This window comes from Rhinopithecus roxellana, chromosome 8 (genome assembly GCF_007565055.1).
Source record: "Rhinopithecus roxellana isolate Shanxi Qingling chromosome 8, ASM756505v1, whole genome shotgun sequence".
Classification (NCBI taxonomy): domain Eukaryota; kingdom Metazoa; phylum Chordata; class Mammalia; order Primates; family Cercopithecidae; genus Rhinopithecus; species Rhinopithecus roxellana.
The window spans coordinates 75434734-75457630 of record NC_044556.1 but is presented as its reverse complement, the minus strand read 5'-3'; the positions used below and the strand labels follow the sequence as shown (position 1 = coordinate 75457630).

The 22897-nt window shown below is 39.2% G+C and overlaps 1 protein-coding gene across 2 annotated transcripts in view; it reads left to right on the top strand.

Annotated features, from left to right (window-relative positions):
• The first annotated feature begins 2670 nt into the window (after positions 1 to 2670).
• The window catches only part of LOC104664179 (complement receptor type 1), a 125655-nt gene continuing 105428 nt past the window's right edge, over positions 2671 to 22897 (top strand). The window contains exons 1-5 of one of the 2 annotated variants that reach the window (XM_030935938.1): positions 2785 to 2912; positions 4158 to 4221; positions 12594 to 12773; positions 13403 to 13502; positions 18886 to 18971. In XM_030935938.1, coding sequence (XP_030791798.1) covers positions 4167 to 4221; positions 12594 to 12773; positions 13403 to 13502; positions 18886 to 18971 — 421 coding nt within the window. In that variant the 5' untranslated portion in view covers positions 2785 to 2912; positions 4158 to 4166. Of the gene's footprint in view, positions 2913 to 4157; positions 4222 to 12593; positions 12774 to 13402; positions 13503 to 18885; positions 18972 to 22897 lie in introns of both variants that reach the window. The other variant, XM_010365635.2, reaches the window with a different exon arrangement.

Below are 22897 nucleotides of genomic sequence, written 5' to 3'. Positions count from 1 at the left end.
AGTGGTTGACCTTAGCTGTCTCAACCATTGTAGTCATTCATTCAAGAAATAATTGTAGAACTCCTTCTCTGTGCTAAGCATTATTTTAGGTCATGGGATTTGGCAGTGGTAAACTGACATGTTCTCATGCAGCTTTTATTCTAGTGGGAGAGACACACAATAAGCAGATTTTCAGATGGTAATAAAATGAAAAAATGATAAGTATAATTTTTTAATCTATAAAAAACAGGCAAAAAGGAAAGGAAGTTCTGAATTAATGTGCAATTTTAAATAGTGGCCAAGGAAGGCTCCATTAAGAAGGTCTCATTTGAGCCAAATAACTCAAGGAGATGAGGCAGTAGCCATGCAGACAGATATCTGGGCAAAGATCGTTCTAAGCAAAAGGAATATTAAATGGGAGGAAAAAACTGAAGAGAAGAACACACCTGCTGTACTTGGAGAAATAATTTGTTTGCAAGCTGATGGTAAAAATCCAGCAGAAAGAGGGATATGGTAATGCTGGAGAAAGTGAGAATTGCTGGTTTCCTTGAGCGAGTGAGAGCAAACTGAATCTAGGGCACAAGTGGAGAGATTACCCTTAGACTTAGACTGTGGACAGTATAAATACACTAACAAGAGAGAAGGAGGTTACATGGGCCAAATACAAGAATTTTGGTGGAGCGATGGTAGAAAATTGTAGATCTATTTGATTGTTTCTATTTTCTCAATAAAGAAAGAAACAAAGCTATTCACAGAGATTAAGAATGTTGGAGAAGGTGTCAGAAATAAATGTCAAAAATATGAAATAGTCCTTTAGGAGAATGGGAGAATACATGATTAGACAAACAATAGTGGAAATGTCAGGCAGCAGTACAATGGTCCATTTGAAGTTATCTGTTACTAAAGTAAGGCTAGTCATTGTATCTCTGTGTCTTTTCCAGTCACATTCAGTTTCACAAGTATGGGAGCAAAATAATGGAGAATTGATTCTAACCAGGATTGTCATTTTGTCTAATGCCTATAATAAAGCAAGAGAAGGGTGAGGGAGCTAATGGTGGGTGCAAGATGATGATTATAATGACAGAGTATGGAATTTAACCTGGTAGTGATGAAAGTGAAGATACGAAGGAGGTGAGAGGCTGAGAGAGAGAGCAGTAGGATCAATGGGCTGCAGGCACTGAGACAGACAAAGATTGCTGGATTCAGTTTAATGGTAAAAGAGAAGACTAGGATTGGTGGTTAGAGAGTGGGATCACTGAAATCATTGAGGGTTGCAGTGAAAGTGACAAGTTTCAGAGCATGCACATGAGCATTAGTGTCAGAGGAGAGTAGAGGACAAGTCTGCAGGCAGAGAAGAGGTCAAGGCACTGGAAGGCCAGGGATTTGAAAATACTATTGCTGTGAATATTGAAATCACCAGGGACTATGGCAGAAGTAATAGTGGAGAAGGTGGCCATGAGCCAGGAACTAAAATCTTCAAGGAGTGAGGGGAGAAAGTAGATACTAGGAGATGGATACCAGCAGAAGTGGTAAGGAGTGGCACCTTCTGATAGCATGTGATGGAAAACTGGGAAACTGAGCCTTCTCCTCTTCTCTTTTCCTAAGCCTACTTCAATCTGACTGCTTCTCCCATTACTCTGTCGAGAATAACTTGAAATGATGATAGCAAATCCTTAAAAGAATGTCACTGGATGTATTAAAAAGTGTGATAAGTGATATGATCAAAGTAGAATTTCTTCCACTAGAATTTTGGGAGAAAGCCTAATGGAAACCAGTGAGCACAGAAAGACAAATCCTGTATGATACCAGTCATATGTGGACTCTAAAAAAGCTCATCTCATAGAAGTAGAAAGTAGAGTACTGGTTACCAGAGGCTGGGGAAGGGAGAGACAATGGGAGATAGAGACAGATTGGTTAAAGGGCACAGGATCACAGATAGATAGGAGGAATAAATTCATCCTTGAATACTTAATCGTCGCCCTAAATCTGTCACTCCTACATCCATATTTCTTATTTCAATAAGTAGCACCACCATCCATTTCTAATCCTGGTGCTAACTCTTGATTGCTTTCTTCTCACCACCAACCTTAAGAAAGGAAGTAACCAATATCCAAAATCTTTGTTAATTGTCCACTTTATCCACCCAGTCAGGGCCACCATCAAACCTCACTTGGATGTCAGCAAAACTCCCTGACTGGTCTCCCCCTCCATTATTGCCCTATTCTAATCTACCTTCCATACTATACACAGATTTACATTTTTAAAATGTGTATCTGATCGTCCCTCCCTTTTTAAAAATCTTACAATGGCATGACATCTCAATTCACGATAAGGAAATTGGTTCTTCACATTCTCCGTACGCTGTACACATCGCCTGCAATTGCCCTTCAACACAGAGACCAGGCATTTCAGTTAGCTGACCTTCCCGCACACATTCTTGCAAAGAGGAATAGTCAAGCTGGGTGTTTGGAGGCGAGCTGCCATCATCCACCGCCTTTGTCTGGAAGCGCAGAGCCTCGCACGCGGGATCCATCGGAAGTCCAAGCATTGTCAAGATCTACTGCTTCACCTGGGTCCGCAAGGTGGGCTCTGCCAGCGAAACCCGTTAGAAACAATGCAAATGGGGAGTAAACATGGCCTCGCCCATGAAGAGGAAGCTGTGGTCAAAAGCATTTTGTCCCGGAACCCCGCAGCCCTCCCCATACCCTGGGCGCGGAGCACAAGGATTGGCCACTCCTCTTTGTACTGCTCTTTTCCTCTTATTTCAGTTTTCTTCGAGAACAAATCTGGTTTGTAGATGTGCTTGGGGAGAATGAGGGCCTCTTCTCCAAGAAGCCCGGAGCCTGTTGGGCCGCCGGCGCCCCGCCCCCCCTTCTGCTGCGGAGGATCCCTGCTGGCGGTTTTCGTGCTGCTCGCGCTGCCGGTGGCCTGGGGTGAGACGCGGGCGGGCGTGGGGAGGCGCCTGGGCGGACGAGGAACCCGGGGTCCCGCAGGGAACTCGCGTGCCTCGCTGGGCTGCGCTGCGCTGCGCGCCCGGGTCCGAAGGCAGTGCAATGGGTGGGCTGAGCGCGGGACCTGGCAGGCCGGCGGGTCTGGGATCCTTCTGCGCACTGGAGACCCTCGCTGCTTCTGGGTAAGCGTGGAGTCCCCATGTGCATGGGTCTTAAGTAGTGACCAGCGCAGAGGAAGGCGCAGATGCTGAGCAGGTGTCGCTCGAAATTCCTTGCATTTGTGTATTCACAGTCTAGGCTGGCTATAGCGGAGCATGGCGTTGATCCTAGCGAAAGGGGACTTGGGGATCCGACAACCCTGAGTTCTGGTCCTAGAAACTTAACTATGAGGCAACTTAGCACACCCAAGTCTGTTTGATCTTCTGTAAAATGGGGACATTGATATCTGTGCATTGTGGAGTTGCTGCCTCAGTTGCATAAAGCCCGTCGAGTGTCTAACACAGGGCCTGTCCCCGAGTCCATTTCTATCCCCCCAACCATTACCTCTGCACTTTGCTCCTAATGGTGTTTAGACAAGCAGTCCTAGGGATGCAGGTATTACCTCACAACTGCCCCGCATAGAACTGTCCTCGTCCCCCACCCCAAGCCACCACCGCCATCATCACCGTGCACTTGATAGACAGCATACTTTAAGACAGATGCATGCCAGGCACTTGGGGATTAGAGGAGTAAGGGCAGCCCCAGAACATGCAGTGTAACCGCTACAGGTAGAAGGGACAGTAGATATGTTTACAGTTCGCATTTTAGTGATGTGTTTAGTACAAAATAAAGCCTATTATAATTACTATGGAAATTTTGAGGCCACATCTCTTCCTTTTTCTTAACTTCACATAGGTAAACATCTTCAATTAGAACCCTTCTATTATTATTTTTGGGCTCCCCAGAAGTCTTCTTGTTTGCCTAGACTCACTGGCAACATCTCAATTGAAGTGACAGCTTTGGTTGTTCTTGTTCAGCCTCTTCTGACAACTCCAGGTTCGCCCTTTTCTGCTACTAGACATTTTGCATTCTTTATTTGAGTGTTCCTTCTTCTCTAAAAGAGTAAAAAATAAAATAAATTAAAACCAAATTCCCGCAAGAGTTGTTATTAATATTTTATCTCCTTAGGCACCAGAAAGTAACCTGTCAGGTGAAGAGATATGATAAAACTTACAATTTTATTTTTAGGAGAGAAGCATGCCCAGTAAGTTAAGCAACCTGTTGTCAATGCTTAAGAATTTGTGTCATCCTTGTGAGTACTGACCCTCTTCTTACTAGAATGTTGTTTTAGTTTGCCTATGTTGATTAAGTTACTGTTATAAACAATCCCAGACACTATTAATTGCAAAAAAAAAAATTTACTGAGGTTATCACAATAACCTCCAAATGTGAAACAGCCTAAACTATACTACCTAGAAATTTTCTTGCTGACATAATTTAAATTTTAAAATGCTGATGGATGTTTCCAGTGTGCACGGTCCTTAAGAATTTTAAAGAAGTATAAGAGCTATGCACCCAAGGCATATGCATGTAGAAGTAGGTGGTGGAGTTTTATGAAATCTACTTATTAGGAAGCCAGTGTTCGGCTTTTTCCAGCTTCTGCTACTTACCAGCTGGGGTCTTGGACCCAGTAAGTTAAGTCACATCACTGACCTTCAGTGTCCACATGTATAAAATGAGCATAACTGACATCCTGATCTCTGAAAGAGGTATTTTGAAAATCAGATGGTGTAATGCATGTGACAGTGTTTTGTAATCTGAAAGCCCCCATGCATGTCTGAAAAATCATGACTAAGAAGTGGTGCAAGACTGCAGGATCACTGAAAAGGGAGAAGTCTTAGCTCCTATGATCAGGAAAGTATGAGTGAAAGGTGTATGGATTTACTAGCACTTAAAGAGTGAATCCAGAAACAGGTTGCATAGGACAGTTTATGGGGATATTTATTTCTATACAAAACATAGCAGAGGAACTAGGATTGTTTTGTTATTATGATTAACTCACAGTACCCGTGAAGTGGTATAGCGCTATTTGAAAGAGGACTTAGATTAGCTGCAAATAAATATTGCAAATGTAGGACAACCACTGAAAAAAGTGAAGAAAAGAAAGATAATTATATGTGAATAAGGAAGAGAAAATTGCATCATATAAAATGCTCAGTTAAAACAATAAAGAGGGCCAGGAATGGTGGCTCATGCCCGTAATCCCAGCACTTTGGGAGGTTGAGGTGGGCGGATCACCTGAGGTCAGGAGTTCAAGACCAGCCTGGCCAACATAGTGAAACCCTGTCTCTACAAAAATACAAAAATTACCGAGGCATGATGGCATGTGCCTGTAGTCCCAGCTACTCGGGAGGCTGAAGCATGAGGCATGAGAATCACTTGAACCTGGGAGGCAGAGGTTGCAGTGAGCCGAGATCATGCCATTGCACTCTAGCCTGGGTGACAGAGCACAACTCCCTATCAAAAGAGAAAGAAGGAAGGAAGGAAGGAAGGAGGGAGGGAAGGAAGGAAGGAAGGAAGGAAGGAAGGAAGGAAGGAAGGAAGGAAGGAAGGAAGGAAGGAAGGAAGGAAGGAAAGAAAGAGAAAGAAAGAAGGGAGAGAAGGAGGTTAAGGAGGAAGGAAGGAAACCAATAAAACAATAAAGGGCAGGAAAAGAATGGAAGACAAAAAATAGAAACACAGAACAAGAGAACAAAAGCAACAAATAGAAACCAGTAACAAACACTAAACCAACTATATCAACCATAATTTTGAGTGTCAATGATCTAGATGCACCATTTGAAAAGAGATCATCAGAGTGGATCAAGAAACAAGACCCAACAATATATTGTGTACAACAAGACCATTTTAAATATAGACGATATATATTAAAAGTAAATGGATAAAGATATACCATGCTAATGCTAGTTATAGAAAGCAGGAGTAACTGTATTAATTTCAAACACAGCAGACTTCCGACCAAGAAAAATTATTAGGGATAAAGAGGGGCATCATATAATGATAAAGGGGCCACTTATCCAAGAAGACATAACAATATCCCATATGTATGCACCTGATAGAGAGACAAAATATGTGAGGCAAAACCCATAGAACTGCAAGGAGAAATAGATGGATTTACTATCATAGTTGGAGACTTCTATGATATCTTTCTGATATCAGAAAAGGTGCTGAAGTCTCCTTATCAGAAATGGGCAGATTCAGCAGGCAGAAAATCCATAAGGACATACTTGAACTCAACAGCACCATCAATCCACTTGGATATAATTGACATATATAGGTGACTTCATCCAACAACAGCAGAACACATATTCTCTGGCTCACATTCATGGAGATAGACCACATTCTGAGCCATAAAATAGTACACAAATTAAGCTTTACCAGGCAGTGTTTCACATAGGGTGAACTCTGGCGCCCTCATCTGGTCCTCATGTAGGATCTGGTTTGATTATCTCTGCTAGGTAAAGGTGCAAGATAGAAGGGAAGTTCCAATTTGCTTTCTGTGGTTTGTGATGTACTTTGGTTTACATATGCTCAGATGAGTGGATGTACGATTTATATTATCTATTTTAATCTAAAATAATCTTCACATTTGGACAGGTAACATCAAAAGTGTCCTACACAGAAATACTGGGTGAAGATCCCTGTAATAAAACCAACTCCAGAAAACAAGAAAATGGCAGAGTTGACAATCCCTCTCACCCTCTCCGCAAAGACACATGTATACACATTTTTTGTCAGAGGCATTAAGAGGAAGAAATGCTGTCAATCTAATCACAGCTGATCACAACTTGATGAAACCAAAAAATCTAGAAAGTATCATGAAGACAGTTGACATACAGCTTTACATTCACTATTGTGACCAGAGAAACTCACTGTGGCTGTTTTTTGTCCCATTAGATGTTAGCTAATGATTGTATTAAGTCATGATGATTAACAAAGCATTTAAAATGTTTATTTTATCTGTTTTACGTTTCAAAAAATTTATATTGAGGCATAAAATTTGTTTGTGTACATATATAATTTATAAATTTATATATTTTGAAAGTGCATGTTTTTTTTTTAAACTGATAGAGGTGCCTAAGCAAAGCAAGTGCAAGTCTATTCCTTAAAGGGTAAGGATGCAGAATGGAAAGCAGGAGTGTTCTTTGGGTTGACAGCTCATATTTCAACAGACATGAAAGTGATGATGTGTTAATTGTGTGTATAGCACAGAATAAATCAACTTGCTTTGAATGGAAGATCTGAACCAGGAGAATGTGAAAGTGGGCTGAGTCATATAAGACAAAACCCAAAAGGAGATAACAATATATACCCACTAGAATGGCTAACATTAAAAAGAGTAACTAAGCCAAGTGTTGGCGATAAGGTGGAGCAACTGGAATTATAATATACTGCTATTTGGCAGGTCAAATTATAATATTAACTTCAGAAAATAGTTCAACAGCTTCTTAAAACCTTAGACACACACCCTGTCATGTTACTCAGCATTTTACTCTTAGTTTTTTACCCAAAAGAAATGAAATCATATGTCCACACAAAGACTTGTACATGAATTTTCATAGCAGTTTTGCTTGTAATAACCAACAAGTGGAAAGAACCCAAATGTCCCTGAATAAGTGAATGGACAAACTAAATTAAGATATATTTATACAATTGAATATTACTCAGCAACAAAAGGAAACAATTTGTATATGTGCAGCAATCTAGATGGATCTCTAATTATGTTGTGTAAAGGCTAAAACATTAAAAAAAAAAAAAAAACCTGAGTGATTTCCTTTATACAATAGGATATAAACGAAGTGATTCAGGTTATATGAAATTTTAGAAAGTCAAATCAATCTGTAGTAAGAGAAAAGCACCTGAGTGATTTCCTTTATACGATAGGATATAAACGAGGTGATTCGGGTTATCTGAAATTTTAGAAAGTCAAATCAATCTATAGTAAGAGAAAATACGTTGAAGTTTGCCTAGGGAAGGAAGTGGATGTTTGAATGGACTACAGAAGGACATGAGGGAACTCTGTGGGGTGGGGTGTATGATGGAAATGTTTATTGTCTTCATTTTGGTGATGGTTTCACAATGCATACATATAAGTAATCGAATTGTGTACTTTAAATACTAATCAATCATTGTGTATAATATATCTTGATAAAGCTATAAAAACTTTTTAAAATTATGGTAGGTCTTCAGTTTATGGAGTTTATATTAATATATTTATGATAGGAACTAGCCACAATTGAGGGATTGGTAATAAAGGAGGGAAAGGAAACTACATCAAGCTTTCTTTGTTGAAGGCTCATATATTCCTTTTTTGAGCTATTACACAACTTTACTTTTTATAATTATCTACACTATTCATATACTACTATGCAGGTAAGAATATTATGTAAGTAAGGGGAAGGAACTTCTTTCCAAGAAGGGTTCATTCAATTTGTTTTGTTACTTTAGGTCTTGTTCTATCCTCTCATTGCAAGCTTTGCTGTGACATTTACCCTCTCTTAATACAGTTTTTGGCACTAGGTGCTTCACTTGGAATTTCTTCCTTTGTCCAGCATCAATGGATAAGACAAATATCAAAATTGTATTTCATCTCATGTATCAATTAGAGGAAAGGTGAATGCATAACACTGAAAATAACAGCAACTGTTTTACGCAGTTTTTTTTTTTTTACAGTGGTTCTCAAAGTGCTGTTATTTATCAAAATCAGCTGTGAAAATTTTTAAAAATGTAGACTCCTGGGCTCTAAACTAGACCAACTAAATCAGAGATTTGGGGGACATAGCTTGAATTCTTGATTTTTTTTAAGTTTTATAAGTAATTCTTCATTTGTTGTTCTTTGCAACAAATATGCATTGAGTGCTTATAATTAAGTGTTAAGCACCAGGACTAGGTATTAATTTAGAGGTACAAAAAACATATCGTCTCTTGCCTTTAAATTATTCATATCTAATATCTATTGAGAGAAGTAGATCATTCTAAAAGCACACAAAGATAAAAGGCACAAGTTGTAATAACAAACAATTATTGATATGAAAGGAAAAGGAAAGGGCCTGACTAGGGATTATTATAGGGTGGGGTAGAGGGAAGTAGTTTAGATTCCAAATCCCTAAGAGGGTCAGGGAAGGCTTCAGATGAGATTGGGTGTGTTCAGGTGGTATGGCCATAGACAGGCCAGGGAAGGCTTCGATAAGAAAGTACCATTTTAGCAAACATCTGGAGGAAGAATCGAAGTCAGAGCGAAGATAAAAGTGCATCACACAGAAGGAATGTCATAGACAGGGGAAAAATGTGTGTCTTCGGGAAACTGAAAAAGGGGAAAGGGCCACACCTTGGTGAGGGGACCGAGTGGCACGAGATGAAGCACGAAACATAGACAAGGGCATCCTTGCTTAACAACTGCTGGCTTAATAAAGCAAATGTGTGATGATGGATACAGGCTGTCTGGGAAAAATAAGTGGGAAATATGAGCTTTCTTGGAGCATCATCCTTTGCTTCAGTAGAAAGCACAGAGTTAGGCTTCCAATTCTGACTAAAGCCATTGTCAACAGGGAAAAGGCAACCTTAGCAATTCTCCTCTCTGTCCGGGGTCCCATGGGCACTATGATGGAGCTCATGAGATGCAGAAGAGAAGTCCCAGGCTGAATCGGGGGCACATTCACTCAGGAGAGCTGAGGTCCCCAATCACTGAGGTTATCCAGTGCATTCCTGAAAACATGGGCTCATTCCAAACTAGCTCTGCAAAGGAGCAGAAAATAAACTCTTGGAAGCAAAGCAAGCACTCCCACTTTAGCAGAATAATAGAATTTAACTCTTAGAAGTCCCCCCCCTTTTCTAAGGGTAATAATCATAAGTATAACTTATGAAGTGCCTTCTGTGTATGTGAGAGCATATGCTACTTTTGATTCTCCCTACAAACCTGGTAGGAAAATATTACTCCCTTTATGAAGATGAAACTGAGGCTCAGCAAGATTAAGCAGTTTGCCTAAGACCTCATAGCCATTAAGTAGAAGACATTGGGTTCAAAGTTCAATCTATGAACCCAACATTTTTAACACTATATACCATTCTCTTTTTGCATTAGTTTTCTATTGCTGCTGTAACAAATTTTCACAAACTTAGTGGCTTAAGACAACAGAAATGTATTCTCTTCCAGTTCTGGAGGCTGACGTCTAAAATAGATCCATAGGGCTGTGTTCCTTGTGGAGGCTCCAGGGGAGCAGGAGTTTTCTTGCTCTTTCCAGTTTCCAGGGTCTGCTTCCATCCTTTGGCTCATGGCCTCCTTCCTCTACCTTCCAAACCAGCACCATAGTGTCTTTAAATATCTTACTTCTGTCTCCTTTCACCCTCTTGCCTCCCTTTTATGAGGACCTTTGTGATTAACCCAGGATAAATTGTACATCTCAAGATACTTAATCACATCTGCAAAGCCCTTTTACCATTACAGGTAACATTCACAGGCTTCAGGGATCAGAACATGGATATCTTTGAGAGGTCCTTACTTAGCCTACCATACCTTTCCATATAGATTCTCAAAATTTTATCTGAGCCTAATAGGGGAGTTCATTACCATTAGGGTCCAGTTTAGTAGCAAGTGCTTCCTTTAAGTGAAAAGGTGAAAGTTGTCCACTTAATAAGGAAAGAAAAACATTGTATGTTAAAGTTGCTAAGACCTAAGGTAAGAAGGAATCTTCTAACGATGAAATTGTGAAGAAGGAAAAATAAATTTGTGCTAGTTTTGTTGTCACATTTCAAACTGCAAAAGTTACAACCACAGTGCATGTTAAGTGCTTAGTTAAGAGGGGAAAGGCATTAAATTTGTGGGTGGAAGATGTGAACAGAAATGTGTTCTAGTTGATAGCTATCAGGTTTGGTACTATCTGAGGTTTCAGGTATTGGCTAATGTCTTGGAACACGTCCCCCACAGATACGTGGGTGACTACTGTATATTCAAAGTAAGCATTTATATATTGGGGAGTAGCTCTCCCAACTCATTATTTATTTTTTATTTGTTCCACAAAGTAGAATTTTAGGCAAGATTCATTTCTAGAGATAGAGATATTTTATTATAATAAAGAAGGTTACTCTACCATAAAATATAGCAATTTAACTTTTTATAATCCTGATAACCTCAAAATATATAAAATAATAGATGGACAACATTATAAAAAGAAATAGACAAAGGAACAATAAATAAAATATTTTAGTACAACTCATTTAGTATCTAGTAAAACAAGTAGCCCCCCAAAGTCAGTAAGCATCTAGAAGATTTGAATAAATATTAACAGATTGGATTCACTGACTGATCTCATTACAAGAAAGAATTATGCATGATGATGGGAGAGATGAAGTCACAGCACAGGCACTTACTGATTAATTAAATTTTGAAGCTGTGAAATGCAGCTCCTCCTTTAGTGAAAGATGATATAAATAGCTTAGTTTCCTTCAAGCTAGCAGAGACTTTTTGAATGGATGGATGCTGATTTTTTAAAAAGGAACTTATTTCTGAGGCATCTTTTAAAGCAGGTTTCCTCAACCCCTCGGCCATGAACCAGTACTGTCTGGTGGCCTGTTAGGAACTGGCCAGAACAGTAAAGGTGAGCGGCCAAGCATTACTGTCTGAGCTCCACCTCCTGTTAGATCAGTGGCAGCATTAGATTCTCATAGAAGCAAAACCCCTATTGTGAACTGTGCATACGAGGGATCTAGATTGCGTGTTCCCTATGAGAATCTAATGCCTGATGATCTAAGTGGAACAGTTTCATCTCAAAACCATTCCCCTGCACCCTCCATTCCAGGAAAAATAGTCTTCCACAAAACCAGTCCCAGGTGCTAAAAAGGTTGGGGACCACTGTTCTAAAGGAATCAGTGCTTTTGCTATTATTATTATTATTAAGATGGAATCTTGCTCTGTCACCCAGGCTGGAGTGCAGTGGCACAATCTTGGCTCACTGCAACCTCTACCTCCTGGGTTCAAGCAATTCTCCTGCCTCAGCCTCCCGAGTAGCTGTGCACAGGCACGTGTACAGGCACATGCAATCATGCTCTGCTAACTTTTTATATTTTGGGAGAGACAGGGTTTCACCATGTTGGCCAGCCTGGTCTCAAACTCCTAACCTCAAGTGATCCACCCACCTTAGCCTCTGAAAGTGCTAGAATTACAGGCATGAGCCACCACTCCTGCACCCCTTGGCTATTACTGAAGTGTTCTTTTTCTTTTTTGATCACACCTATGTAGTATATTGGAGAGAAAGAGAAAGTAGAATGGGAATTTCAACAGGGTCACGGTGGCTCACTCCTGTAATCCCAACACTTTGGGAGGCTAAGGTGGGCAGATGACCTGAGGTCAGGAGTCGAGACCAGCCTGGCCAACATGGTAAAACCCCGTCTCTACTAAATATACGAAAATTAGCCAGGTATGGTGGTGGGCACCTGTAATCCCAGCTACTCAGGAAGCTGAGGTAAGGACAATTGCTTGAACCCAAGAGGCAGAGGTTGTAGTGAGCCAAGATAGCGCCACTGCACTCCAGCCTGGGTAATGGAGCCAGTCTCTGTCTCAAAAAAGAAAAGAAAAAAGTATGGTAATTTCTTCATTAACTTTGATGCTGCTATGGTCTTGATCTCCAGGTCAATGCAATGCCCCGGAACAGCTTCCATTTGCCAGGCCTACCAACCTAACTGATGCATCTGAGTTTCCCGTTGGGACACATCTGAAGTATGAATGCCGCCCTGGTTATTATGGAAGACCATTTTCTATCATCTGCCTAAAAAACTCAGTCTGGACAAGTGCTAAGGACAAGTGCACACGTAAGTAACCCTGGAGTGGGAACCCCTCTGTTAGTCAAACATCTGTAAGATCTGATTCAATTTGTTCAAATTTTGTGACTGAGTTGCATATGACAATTAGTTTGCCAAGGTGCAAAATATATAAGAGAATTATTCTTGTAGATCATACCTTGTTACTGCTTTGAGTTCCTGGAGCCTTCATTACAAGTTTATTTCCTGAGAAACAGCCATCACAAGACATGATTGAGGGAAAATCCCCATTCACTGGGGGTCTCCCATTTTCATGACTAAAATTAAGTAATGAATGGCTTGGGACAAGAAAGAGAAGTGGATTAAATAACTAAAAGATGTGAAAATCTTGGGCTTTGAGATCTTTGGATTATACCAGTTGAATTGAATTACAGATAATAACAAAATTTACATTTTTCTGGGAGGCATAATATGGGAATGAAACAGATCTGAAAGGGAAGTTTTTTATGAAAGGAAGCTGATCCTAAGGTAGTCTAGTGAGTTTCCTCATGGTAACAAAATCTGTGGAACCATCAGAACTGCATGTGTTCAGTAAGCTACAGGCAGGTTGAGACTTTATGTACTAAAAAAAATTTTCAGTTTACTCTACTTGGCTCCAAAATTCTGTTTCTTTCCTGTAGGTAAATCATGTCGTAATCCTAAAGATCCTGTGAATGGCATGGTTCATGTGATCAAAGACATCCAGTTCGGATCCCAAATTAATTATTCTTGTACTAAAGGGTGAGTTGGCGTCTCTTGAACCAACATCTCTGGTTCTAGAATTCTAACACAGTCACGCTACCTTCTAGTCACATCTCAGAAAGGACAAGTAAACTATTACCATCTGCTCTTCAAAGGCTTCAACACAGGTGTTTAGCTCCTGACTGAAATGAGCAAAGGTATGACAAGATCGGGGGAAAATCATCTGTATCCTTGCTGGAAACCAAGGCTGTGCAAATATGAAAACTGTGGCATTCATTGGGTGGGAAGGACGAAAATGGGGGAAGAGTATAGTCAAAGCACACAAACAGCCTTAACCCAGAGTAGACATTGCTGGGAAAAAAGGAAGGCCATTGAGTAGCTGTGTGAGAGAAATCTTAATGGTCATAGCACAAGTAGTTTGCTAGGGCTGCTGTGACAGAGTACTCCAAAATGGGTGGCTTAATACCAATGAAGTTTTTGGAGTTCTGTTCCGGAGACTGAAAGTGCAAAATCAAAGTGTTAGCAGAGCCATGCTCCCTTTAAAACCTGTAAGGATGGATCCTTCTTTGCTTCTTCCAGTTTCTGGAGCCCCAGGCCTTCCTTGGCGTGTGGCAGCAGAACCCCAGTTTCTATCTCTGTCCTCACATGACTGTCTTCCCTCTGGATCTCTGTCCTCACATGCTGTTCTCCTGTCTGTGTATGTCTGTGTCCAAAGTTCTCTCTTTTAATAAGGACACCAGTCATATTGGATTAGCGCCCACACTAACAACTTCATCTTAACTGGATTGCCTCTCCAAAGACCATATTTCCAAATAAGATCACATTAATAAGCACTGCAGATTAAGACATCAATATATTTCGGGGGTGAGGGGGATACAATTTTCATTCATTGCTGGTAGGAATGCAAAATGGTACCATGACTTGGAGAGAGAATTTGGCAGTTTTTTAAATAAAACTAAACATACTCTTACCATATTATCCAGCAGTTATCCTTTTTGGTATTTATCCAAAGGAATTGAAAACTCATGTTCACACCAAAAAAAAAAAAAAAAAAATCTGCACACAGATGTTTATAACAGCTTTATTCATAATTGCCAAAACTTGGAAGCAATCAAGATGTCATTTAGCAAGGGAATGGATAAACTGTGGTACATCCATACAATAGAATATTATTCAATACCAAAAAGGAAATGAACTATCAAGCCATGGAAAGACATAGAGGAACCTTAAATAGTGAATCTTTTTTCACTACCACTAAGTGAAAGAAGCCAACCTGAAAAGGTTACATAACATATGATTCCAAGTATATGCCATTCTGGAAAAGGCAAAACTATGGAGACAGTGAAAAGATCAGTGGTTGTCAGGGGTTAGGGAAGAAGCAGGGATGAATAGGCAGAGCACAGAGGATTTTGAGGGTAGTGAAACTACTCTGTATGATGCCATAACAGTAGGCACATGTCATAATAAATTTATCCGAAGTCATATAGTGTACAATACCAAGAGTGTACCCTAACATAAACTATGGACTTGGGGTGACCATGATGTGTCAGTGTAAGTTCATCAGTTGCAAAAAATATGTACCACCCTGGTGAAGGATGTTTATAATAGGGGAGGCTATCCATGTGTAGGGGTAGGGAGTACATAGGAAATCTCTGTATCTTCTGTTCATTATTGCTGTGAACCAAAAACTGTGCTAAAACACAAAGTCTATTTTTTAAAACTGCATAGACATAAATACACAGGCACATGTGCATAAATGGACATGCACACAAATAAGTACAGGTAAAACAGGAAATTTGAACAAAATTTGTGGATTAGAACTATGTCAATATCTTAATGTTGATGTTGCACTATTGCTTTGCAAAATGTTATTATTAGGGGAAAATTGAGTAAAGTGTACCTGGGATCTCTCTGTACTATACCCTGCATGTGAATCTGATTATCTCAAAATAAAAAGTTTTTTTTTAAGTTCTTACTATATTACCAAGGGGATGGGCTTCCCCTCAGATCACTACCCTTTGTTGGGGAGCAATAAAGTAATCTTCCTTGGAACGTAGCAATCTGTAACAAATCAAAGTGCTGTAACTACGCATGGTCCCATATGGAAAATATAATCCTGCTAAAATTTCTCTGTCTCTGCCTATATCAGTGATACCTTACATCCTCCACTTTGGAGTGCTGACCCCATTCATTCGGAGTTGGAGTCTTCCATGTGGCTACCTTTAAGCTTTGTGCTCAAATAAACTCTATCCTTAAATATATTTTCTGGATCTGATTATTTAAGGTTGAAAATGTGCTAACTGCCGGGCGCAGCGGCTCATGCCTGTAATCCCAGCACTTTGGGATGCCGAGGCGGGTGGATCACCTGAGGTCGGGAGTTCAAGACCAGCCTGACCAACATGGAGAAACCCCGTCTCTACTAAAAATACAGAATTAGCCAGGCATGGTGGTGCATGCTTGTAACCCCAGCTACTCTGGAGGCTGAGGCAGGAGAATCACTTGAACCTGGGAGGTGGAGGTTGCAGTGAGCTGAGATCGTGCTATTGCACTCCAGCCTGGGCAAAAAGAGCGAAACTCTGTTTCAAAAAAAAAAAAGAAAGAAAGAAAGAAAGAAAGAAAGAAAGAAAGAAAGAAAGAAAGAAAGAAAGAAAGAAAGAAAGAAAGAAAGAAAGAAAGAAAGAAAGAAAAAAATGTGTTAACCTAAATAATTTGCAAAATTTGTTTTTTATTCTCATTTTTTCCTAACCCATCCACCTTGTTCAAGGCACATAGATTAAGAAGGAAAATGGAAATGGGACTAATATCCCAGGCTTCACTGTCCCTCTTCGGGCCCTGGGGAGGAGACTCCCAAAAGTCTAGACATGTTTACCCACATGCTGTATGTGGTTTCTGGTAATGAAATGATCATGGCTTTTGCTGAACCATGGCTTAACTTTGTGAATCCACAACGCTCTCTTCCCCAGGAGATCCAAAAAGATAGGGTAGGATGTAAAGGCTTCAATCTGTTCAAATGCATATGAGAGCTTCCCTTAACAATAAGTAGCATGGATTTCATCTCTCTGCTTTACTTCCTCATAAACATTCTGAATGAGAGGTGTTCAAACTATTATTTGTTCAATCGCTTAATCTACTTTGAGAGACAAGTTTAATAAATTAAAATATTTTTCTATCTGTTCCCCTTGATCAGTGAACATAAAGTTATCTTTTGACTCATATTTAAAATGTTCAGCACTACAGCACTGAACAATAGTATGGAAGAAAAAAATGCCAACTTAAATTTGAATTTGCCTCAGCATTCCTATCCCAACCCCTGTGATTAGAAAATCAAAAAGAACACTTTGAGAAATAACCTCAGTGAGGTCAAAAGCCAGAGGAGTCTCCAGAATCCCTTGTTCCTAAGACAAATAGACAGAAGGAGGCGCACATATAGGATTGCAGCCCTTCTTCACTTCATTTGTTCACATACTTCATACTTGTGTGTATGTCTGTTGGCAGTGCAATCGAAAATGATTTCATTTTTGGTGGTATACTAGAAGGCATTAAAACACAAAATGAGGCTGGGTGTGGTGGCTGTAATCCCAGCACTTTGGGAGGCTAAGGTGGGCGGATTACTTGAAGTCAGGAATTCAAGAGCAACCTGGTCAACGTGGTGAAGCCCATCTCTACTAAAAATGCAAAAATCAGCCAAGTGTGGTGGCAGGCACCTGTAGTCCCAGCTGCTCAGGAGGCTAAGGCAGGAGAATCTCTTGAATCCGGGAGGTGGAGGTTGCAGCAAGCTGAGATCGCGCCATTGCACTCCAGCCTTGGCAACAAGAGTGAAAATCTGTCTCAAAAAAAGTAACAACAACAACAACAAAATGATACTGAAGTCATTAATAAGTACATCATAAATCACTACTATAATGTAACAGTGCATCAAGTGTCTTCAGAAGCACCCACTGTTGTCTCACTATTTATTTGATCTCCATTTGGCACTGTTTTGTTGTTTGAACAAAGCTTTATGTTGCCAGGTTTTCTTACATACTCATAAAGCAAAGTTCTCTGCTAAACCAATAACCGCGACTGTTATTTGATATTGCTTCATTCCTTCATGTATAGTACTATCAAGTTTGACCCTACCCTCACTATGACTAGTTTCACCCAACCATCTATTACAACAGAGTCTAAGGTGAAGTAAAATAAATGTCATAAATTATTCCACATTTATGGCACACTTTGAACAGTTTGAGATATACTAATTGAGAATTGCTGACTTTAATATTTTAAGTATAAAATGAGTGCTCAATTCTTTTCGGTCAGCCTGGATTTCCTTTGCTTCTAGTTATGAATCCCCTTCCTTCCTTCCTTTCTTCCTTCTTTCCTTCCTTCCTTCCCTCCCTCCTTCCTTCTTTCCTTCCTTCCTTTTTCTTTCTTTCTTTCTTTCTCTTTCTTTCTTTCCTTCTTCTTTCTTTGTTTCTTTCTTTCTCTCTCTCTTTCTTTCTCTTTCTCTCTTTCCTTCTTCCTTCCTTCCTTCCTTCCTTCCTTCCTTTCCTTCCTTCCTCCCTCCCTCCCTCCCTCCCTCCCTCCCTCCCTCCCTCCTTTCTTTCTCTTTCTTTCCTTTCTTTCTTTCTTTCTTCTTTCTTTCTTCTTTTCTTCTTTCTTTTCTTATTTCTTTCTTTCTTTCTTTCTTTCCTTTTTTCTTTCTTTATTTTTTGAGACAAGGTCTTGCTTTTTTGCCCAGACTGCAGTGCAGTGGCATGATTGGTGCTCACTGCAGCTTCAACCTCCCCAGCTCAGGCGGTCTTCCTGCCTCAGCCTCCTGAGTAGCTAGGACTGCAGGAATGTGCCACCATGCCTGGATTTTTAATAAATTTTTTGTAGAGACAGTGCCTCACTGTATTACCCAGGCTGGTCTTGAACTCCTGAGCTCAAGCAATCCTCCTGCCTCAGCCTCCCAAAGTGCTGGAATTACAGGGGTGAGCCACTGTGAATGGCCTATTTTGGCCTTCTTTGATGAATCTTGTTGATAAAAGCCCAACCATGCATCCATACATTCACACTTTTAAGGCAAAGAAATACATGCAACATGACTACATACACACATATACATGTATATATATTACAGCTTCCCTGCACTCAAGAAGTTTGTATTATATTTTAAAAAATGAAATTTGTAGGAAAAACTGTAATTCATCTTAGATTTGCATAAAAAAGTGTCATAAGGTAATAAAGAAGAGAAAGCTCACCCAATTGAGAAGGTAAGAAAAAGAAAGTCCAAAAGTCCCAAGAAGAATGTGAAACTTGGGAAGGTGATAGATAATCCTTTGACAAGTGGAAAATGTCCCTCTGAATTCTGTAACAGTGTAATCTCTGGAAGTAGTAACTTAATTGGATAGTTGACCTGTGTCTTTGGAACCTAAAATTCCTTATTTTTTGCCTCTAGACACCGACTCATTGGTTCCTCGTCCGCCACATGCATCATCTCAGGCAATACTGTCATTTGGGATAATGAAACACCTGTTTGTGAGAGTGAGTTGAAATATCCCTTCCTATTTCTTTTACTGATACATTCTAATTTTTCTCTGGAATAATAAAAACCTTAACCGAATTCCTTCTGTGCAATCTGTCCTTCACATGGCTGAAGACAGCGGTAATGTTCTAGAATATTCCTACAGGGTTCCTGGCAACCCTTTCCTTAAGTTCTTCCTTATCCTGGGATGTGTCTTTTCTAATTCTGAGGGCTTAAATACATAAAATCCTTCAAACTTGATTTTACTTCAGTAAACTTGAAATTATGGTGGTTCTACCACCTCCAGTATAATAATCATCCTGCTTGGCAAATCAGTAAAGATTTTTAAAATTTATGCTCTTCAAGGTTAGTGAAGCTGTGGAAGAACCTGGACTCTCCCGCACCACGAGGTCAACACATCCTCTCGAAAGGCACCATGCACTATTAACCTCAGAAGTGGGCATATATTTTAACCTACTTCTTAGAATTTATACTTATGAAATAATCACACACTTTTTAAAGCAGTTTGGTATAAACTTTTCATTGCAGCATCATTTATATTAGTTAAAATGTTAGAGCAACCTAAATATTTTAAACTATGGTTTGGAAATAATCTACTAGGAGGAAAAAGATGTGTTCAAATGACCACTATAAAGAATTCCCTAAGAAACATAAAATAGCTATGCAGAATGGAAAAAAGTATATCCATACACTGGCATGGTATTCAGCCATAAAAAATGATAGCATAAAGAAGCACTTAATGACTAGAAAGAGATGTGCTTTATGTGGGAAAAGAATCAGATGAATGGCATATATGGCAAGATCTCATTTTATTAAAAAATAATACACCTATGTAGTGAGGGCCAGGCTGAGGCTGAGAAAAATGCAGTGTATAACATCTTTGTCTTACTGTTCTCTTTAGGTAACTTGGGGACTTTTCTTCTTTTCTTCTTGGCATTTAAAAATGTTCCTTTTACTAGAAAGTTTATGAGCTTCAGAATCTAAATTTACAAATGACATTGGTCACACATTTATTGCTGTTTATCCACTTTAAGAAACAATTTTGTTATTTTGTAAAACAAATTGGGAAACCTTTCGTCTTATTTGAAATCTGTAATAAGATAACATGGAATTGGAATAGGAATTTTCTTGGAAATATGAAAAAAATAGTAAAATAGAGAAAACAAAAATATAATAATACACCTATACCTATATCTATGTTTTTATCTCTGTTTCTAGTTCTGTAAACTCTCTATATCCAAATCCTGGTAAATGACTTCAGGTCTTCTTGGAGAAGGCTAGGGGAAGATTTACAATGCATGCTTTTGACTGTGTAGCAGGTGCTTCCTCAAAAGAATCCAGTCTCCCATCCGTTTGTGCTGTTCTGGGTCTATAAACTGTTCAAGTCTAGGAATTGTTGATGAACAATGAACTTCTTTTGCAATAATTCAAGTCAGACTCTTATTCACTTGACCTAAATCTCTTCCGCTTATACACATCAAGGAATACTTTAGTCGGCTATCCATCTACTTCAGTTTTAGAGACTCCATGATCAATTAGCCCAGTAACAATATTCTCTTCAGTCAAATCATTCTGATTGCTGTTTCAGCTCTAATATCCATTACAAGAACCCCCATTGTCTCTGACAATTAAGTGCTGCCACTTGGACTCTGCCACCCTGAGGTCCTTTGGTCCCCAAGTGAATTCAGAGAACCCAGTTCAATGGCAACACTTCCCATTGTCGTTCCTGCCCTACAGAGAATGAGCCGACGCAGAGGATGCTGAAACTCCCCATGTGAATGTATTTCTCAAGTCTCTGGTGAAAGGTCTATCTTCTGAACCCTCCACTCCTGCACTGTGGCTCACCAGCTCTATCCAAGGATGACCTTCAGAGTGGAATGGCTGTTGCTTAACTTCTGCCTCTCAAATATTGGCTAATTTCTCATGCTGTAACCCTAGTCCAGAACCATACAGAGAAACTAAGTCTGGAAAACTTAATTCCAAATTAGCCTGGTTGACACTGTACAAAACCCCCAGATAATTATAATTTTATTTAACTCTTTGTCTTCTTTTTTTCTTTCCCTCCCTCCCTCCCTCTCTCCCTCCTTCCCTCCCTCCCTCCCTCCCTTCCTTCCTTCCTTCCTCCCTTCCTTCTTTCCTTCCTTCCTTCCCTCCTTCCTTATTTCCTTATTTTCTTTCTTCTTTATCACACTGGCTAGGACCACCAGTGTAACATTGAACACTGGTACCAATAGATGCCATCCTTGTCTTGTTCCACATCTCAAAGTTAAAGTTTAAAACATTTCACCATTAAGTTGGTGTCCACTGTAGGCTTTTTGTAGATAACCATTTCTGAAATAAGGAAATGCTCTTATATTCTTCATTGTTAAAAAAATTTTTGGTATTTGAATCATGTTGAAGTTTATCAAACACTTTAGTTTCATATCTTGATGTAACCATATCTGTTTCTCTTTTTCTGTTAATGTAACAAATTGTTTTGAGTACATTTTTCAAAGGCAAATGATTTTGAATTTCAATTTTATATTCTTAAAATAAATCATCTCAGTCATAATATTTAATCATTTTTATATATGGCAAATATGCTTTTATGATACATTTTAGATGTTTCTATTAAAATATGATTCATGTATCATAAAAGTTACCTTTTTAAATTATACCACTTAGTGGTGTTTAGTACATTCACAAAGTTGTGCATTACGGTCTGAACGTTTGAGTCCACCCCAAATCCATATGTTGAAATCCTTACCCCTAAGGTGATGACATTAGGAAGTGAGGCTTTTCAAAGATGATTAGGTCGTGAGAGCAGAGCCGTCACAAATGGGATTAGCGTCCTAATAAAAGAGGCCCAGAAGAACTCCTTTTGCCCTCCCGCCATGGGAGGAGATGCTGAATCTGCCAGTGTTGGTCTTGAACTCCCCAGCCTCCAAAACTACGAGAAATAAATTTCTACTGTGTACAAGCTAATCAGTTTATAGTGTTTTGTTATAGCAGCCCAAATAGACTAAGACATTGGGCAACCAACACTGCTAATTAATTCCAGAACACTTTCATCATCCCATTCCTAACATATTTGAGAGATTAGACTATAATTTTCTTTCTTGTAATGTCCTTAATAAGATTTTGATATCAAACTTATGACAGTCTTATAAAGTCAGCTGGTAGTGTTTCATATATTTGTTTCCTAGTAAGGGTTTATATAAGATTGGTATTATTTCTTGTTTAAAAAGAATTCACCAGAAAAGCCATATGGCCTGGAGTTTACTTTGTTGGGAGGTCTTTTTTTTTCCCCCAGCAATTTTCCTGTACCATGTAGACTTTTCGCTGAAGTATAACATATATATATATATAGTAAAGTGCACACATCTTAATTATGCAGTTCAATGGATTTTTACAAAGTAAACGCATCCATGTAAAAGTCACTCAGTTTAAGATATAGAACACTATCAGCAGCCCAGAAGCCTTCCCGATGCCCTTTCCCAGCTATCTTCCCAAAATAACCAGTATTCTGATTTATAACACTAATAGTTTTGCCGCTTCCTGAATTTTATATTAAAGGAATCAAAAAATAGGTACTCTTTTGTGTCCAGCTTCATCTCAATGTTATGTTTGGAAGAGTCATTTTTGTTTTTGCATGAAGGATTGTTGGGTCTTCTTTATGATTATGTTGTATGTCATTGATGATCCTGAGTACCTTTTCATATGTTTGCGAAGTGCCTATTCCAAACTTTTGCCTATTATTTACTAGTTTGTCTACTGTTTTATTGTTTTGTAGAAGTTCTTAAATATTCTCATGTTTTCTAATAAATGTAACACAAACATTGTCTTTCAGGCTATGGCTTTTCTTTTTTCCTTCTTAATGATGTCTTTTGGTTACGAAAGTTCTACATTTTAATAATATTCAATTTATGAGTGTTTATTTTTTTCC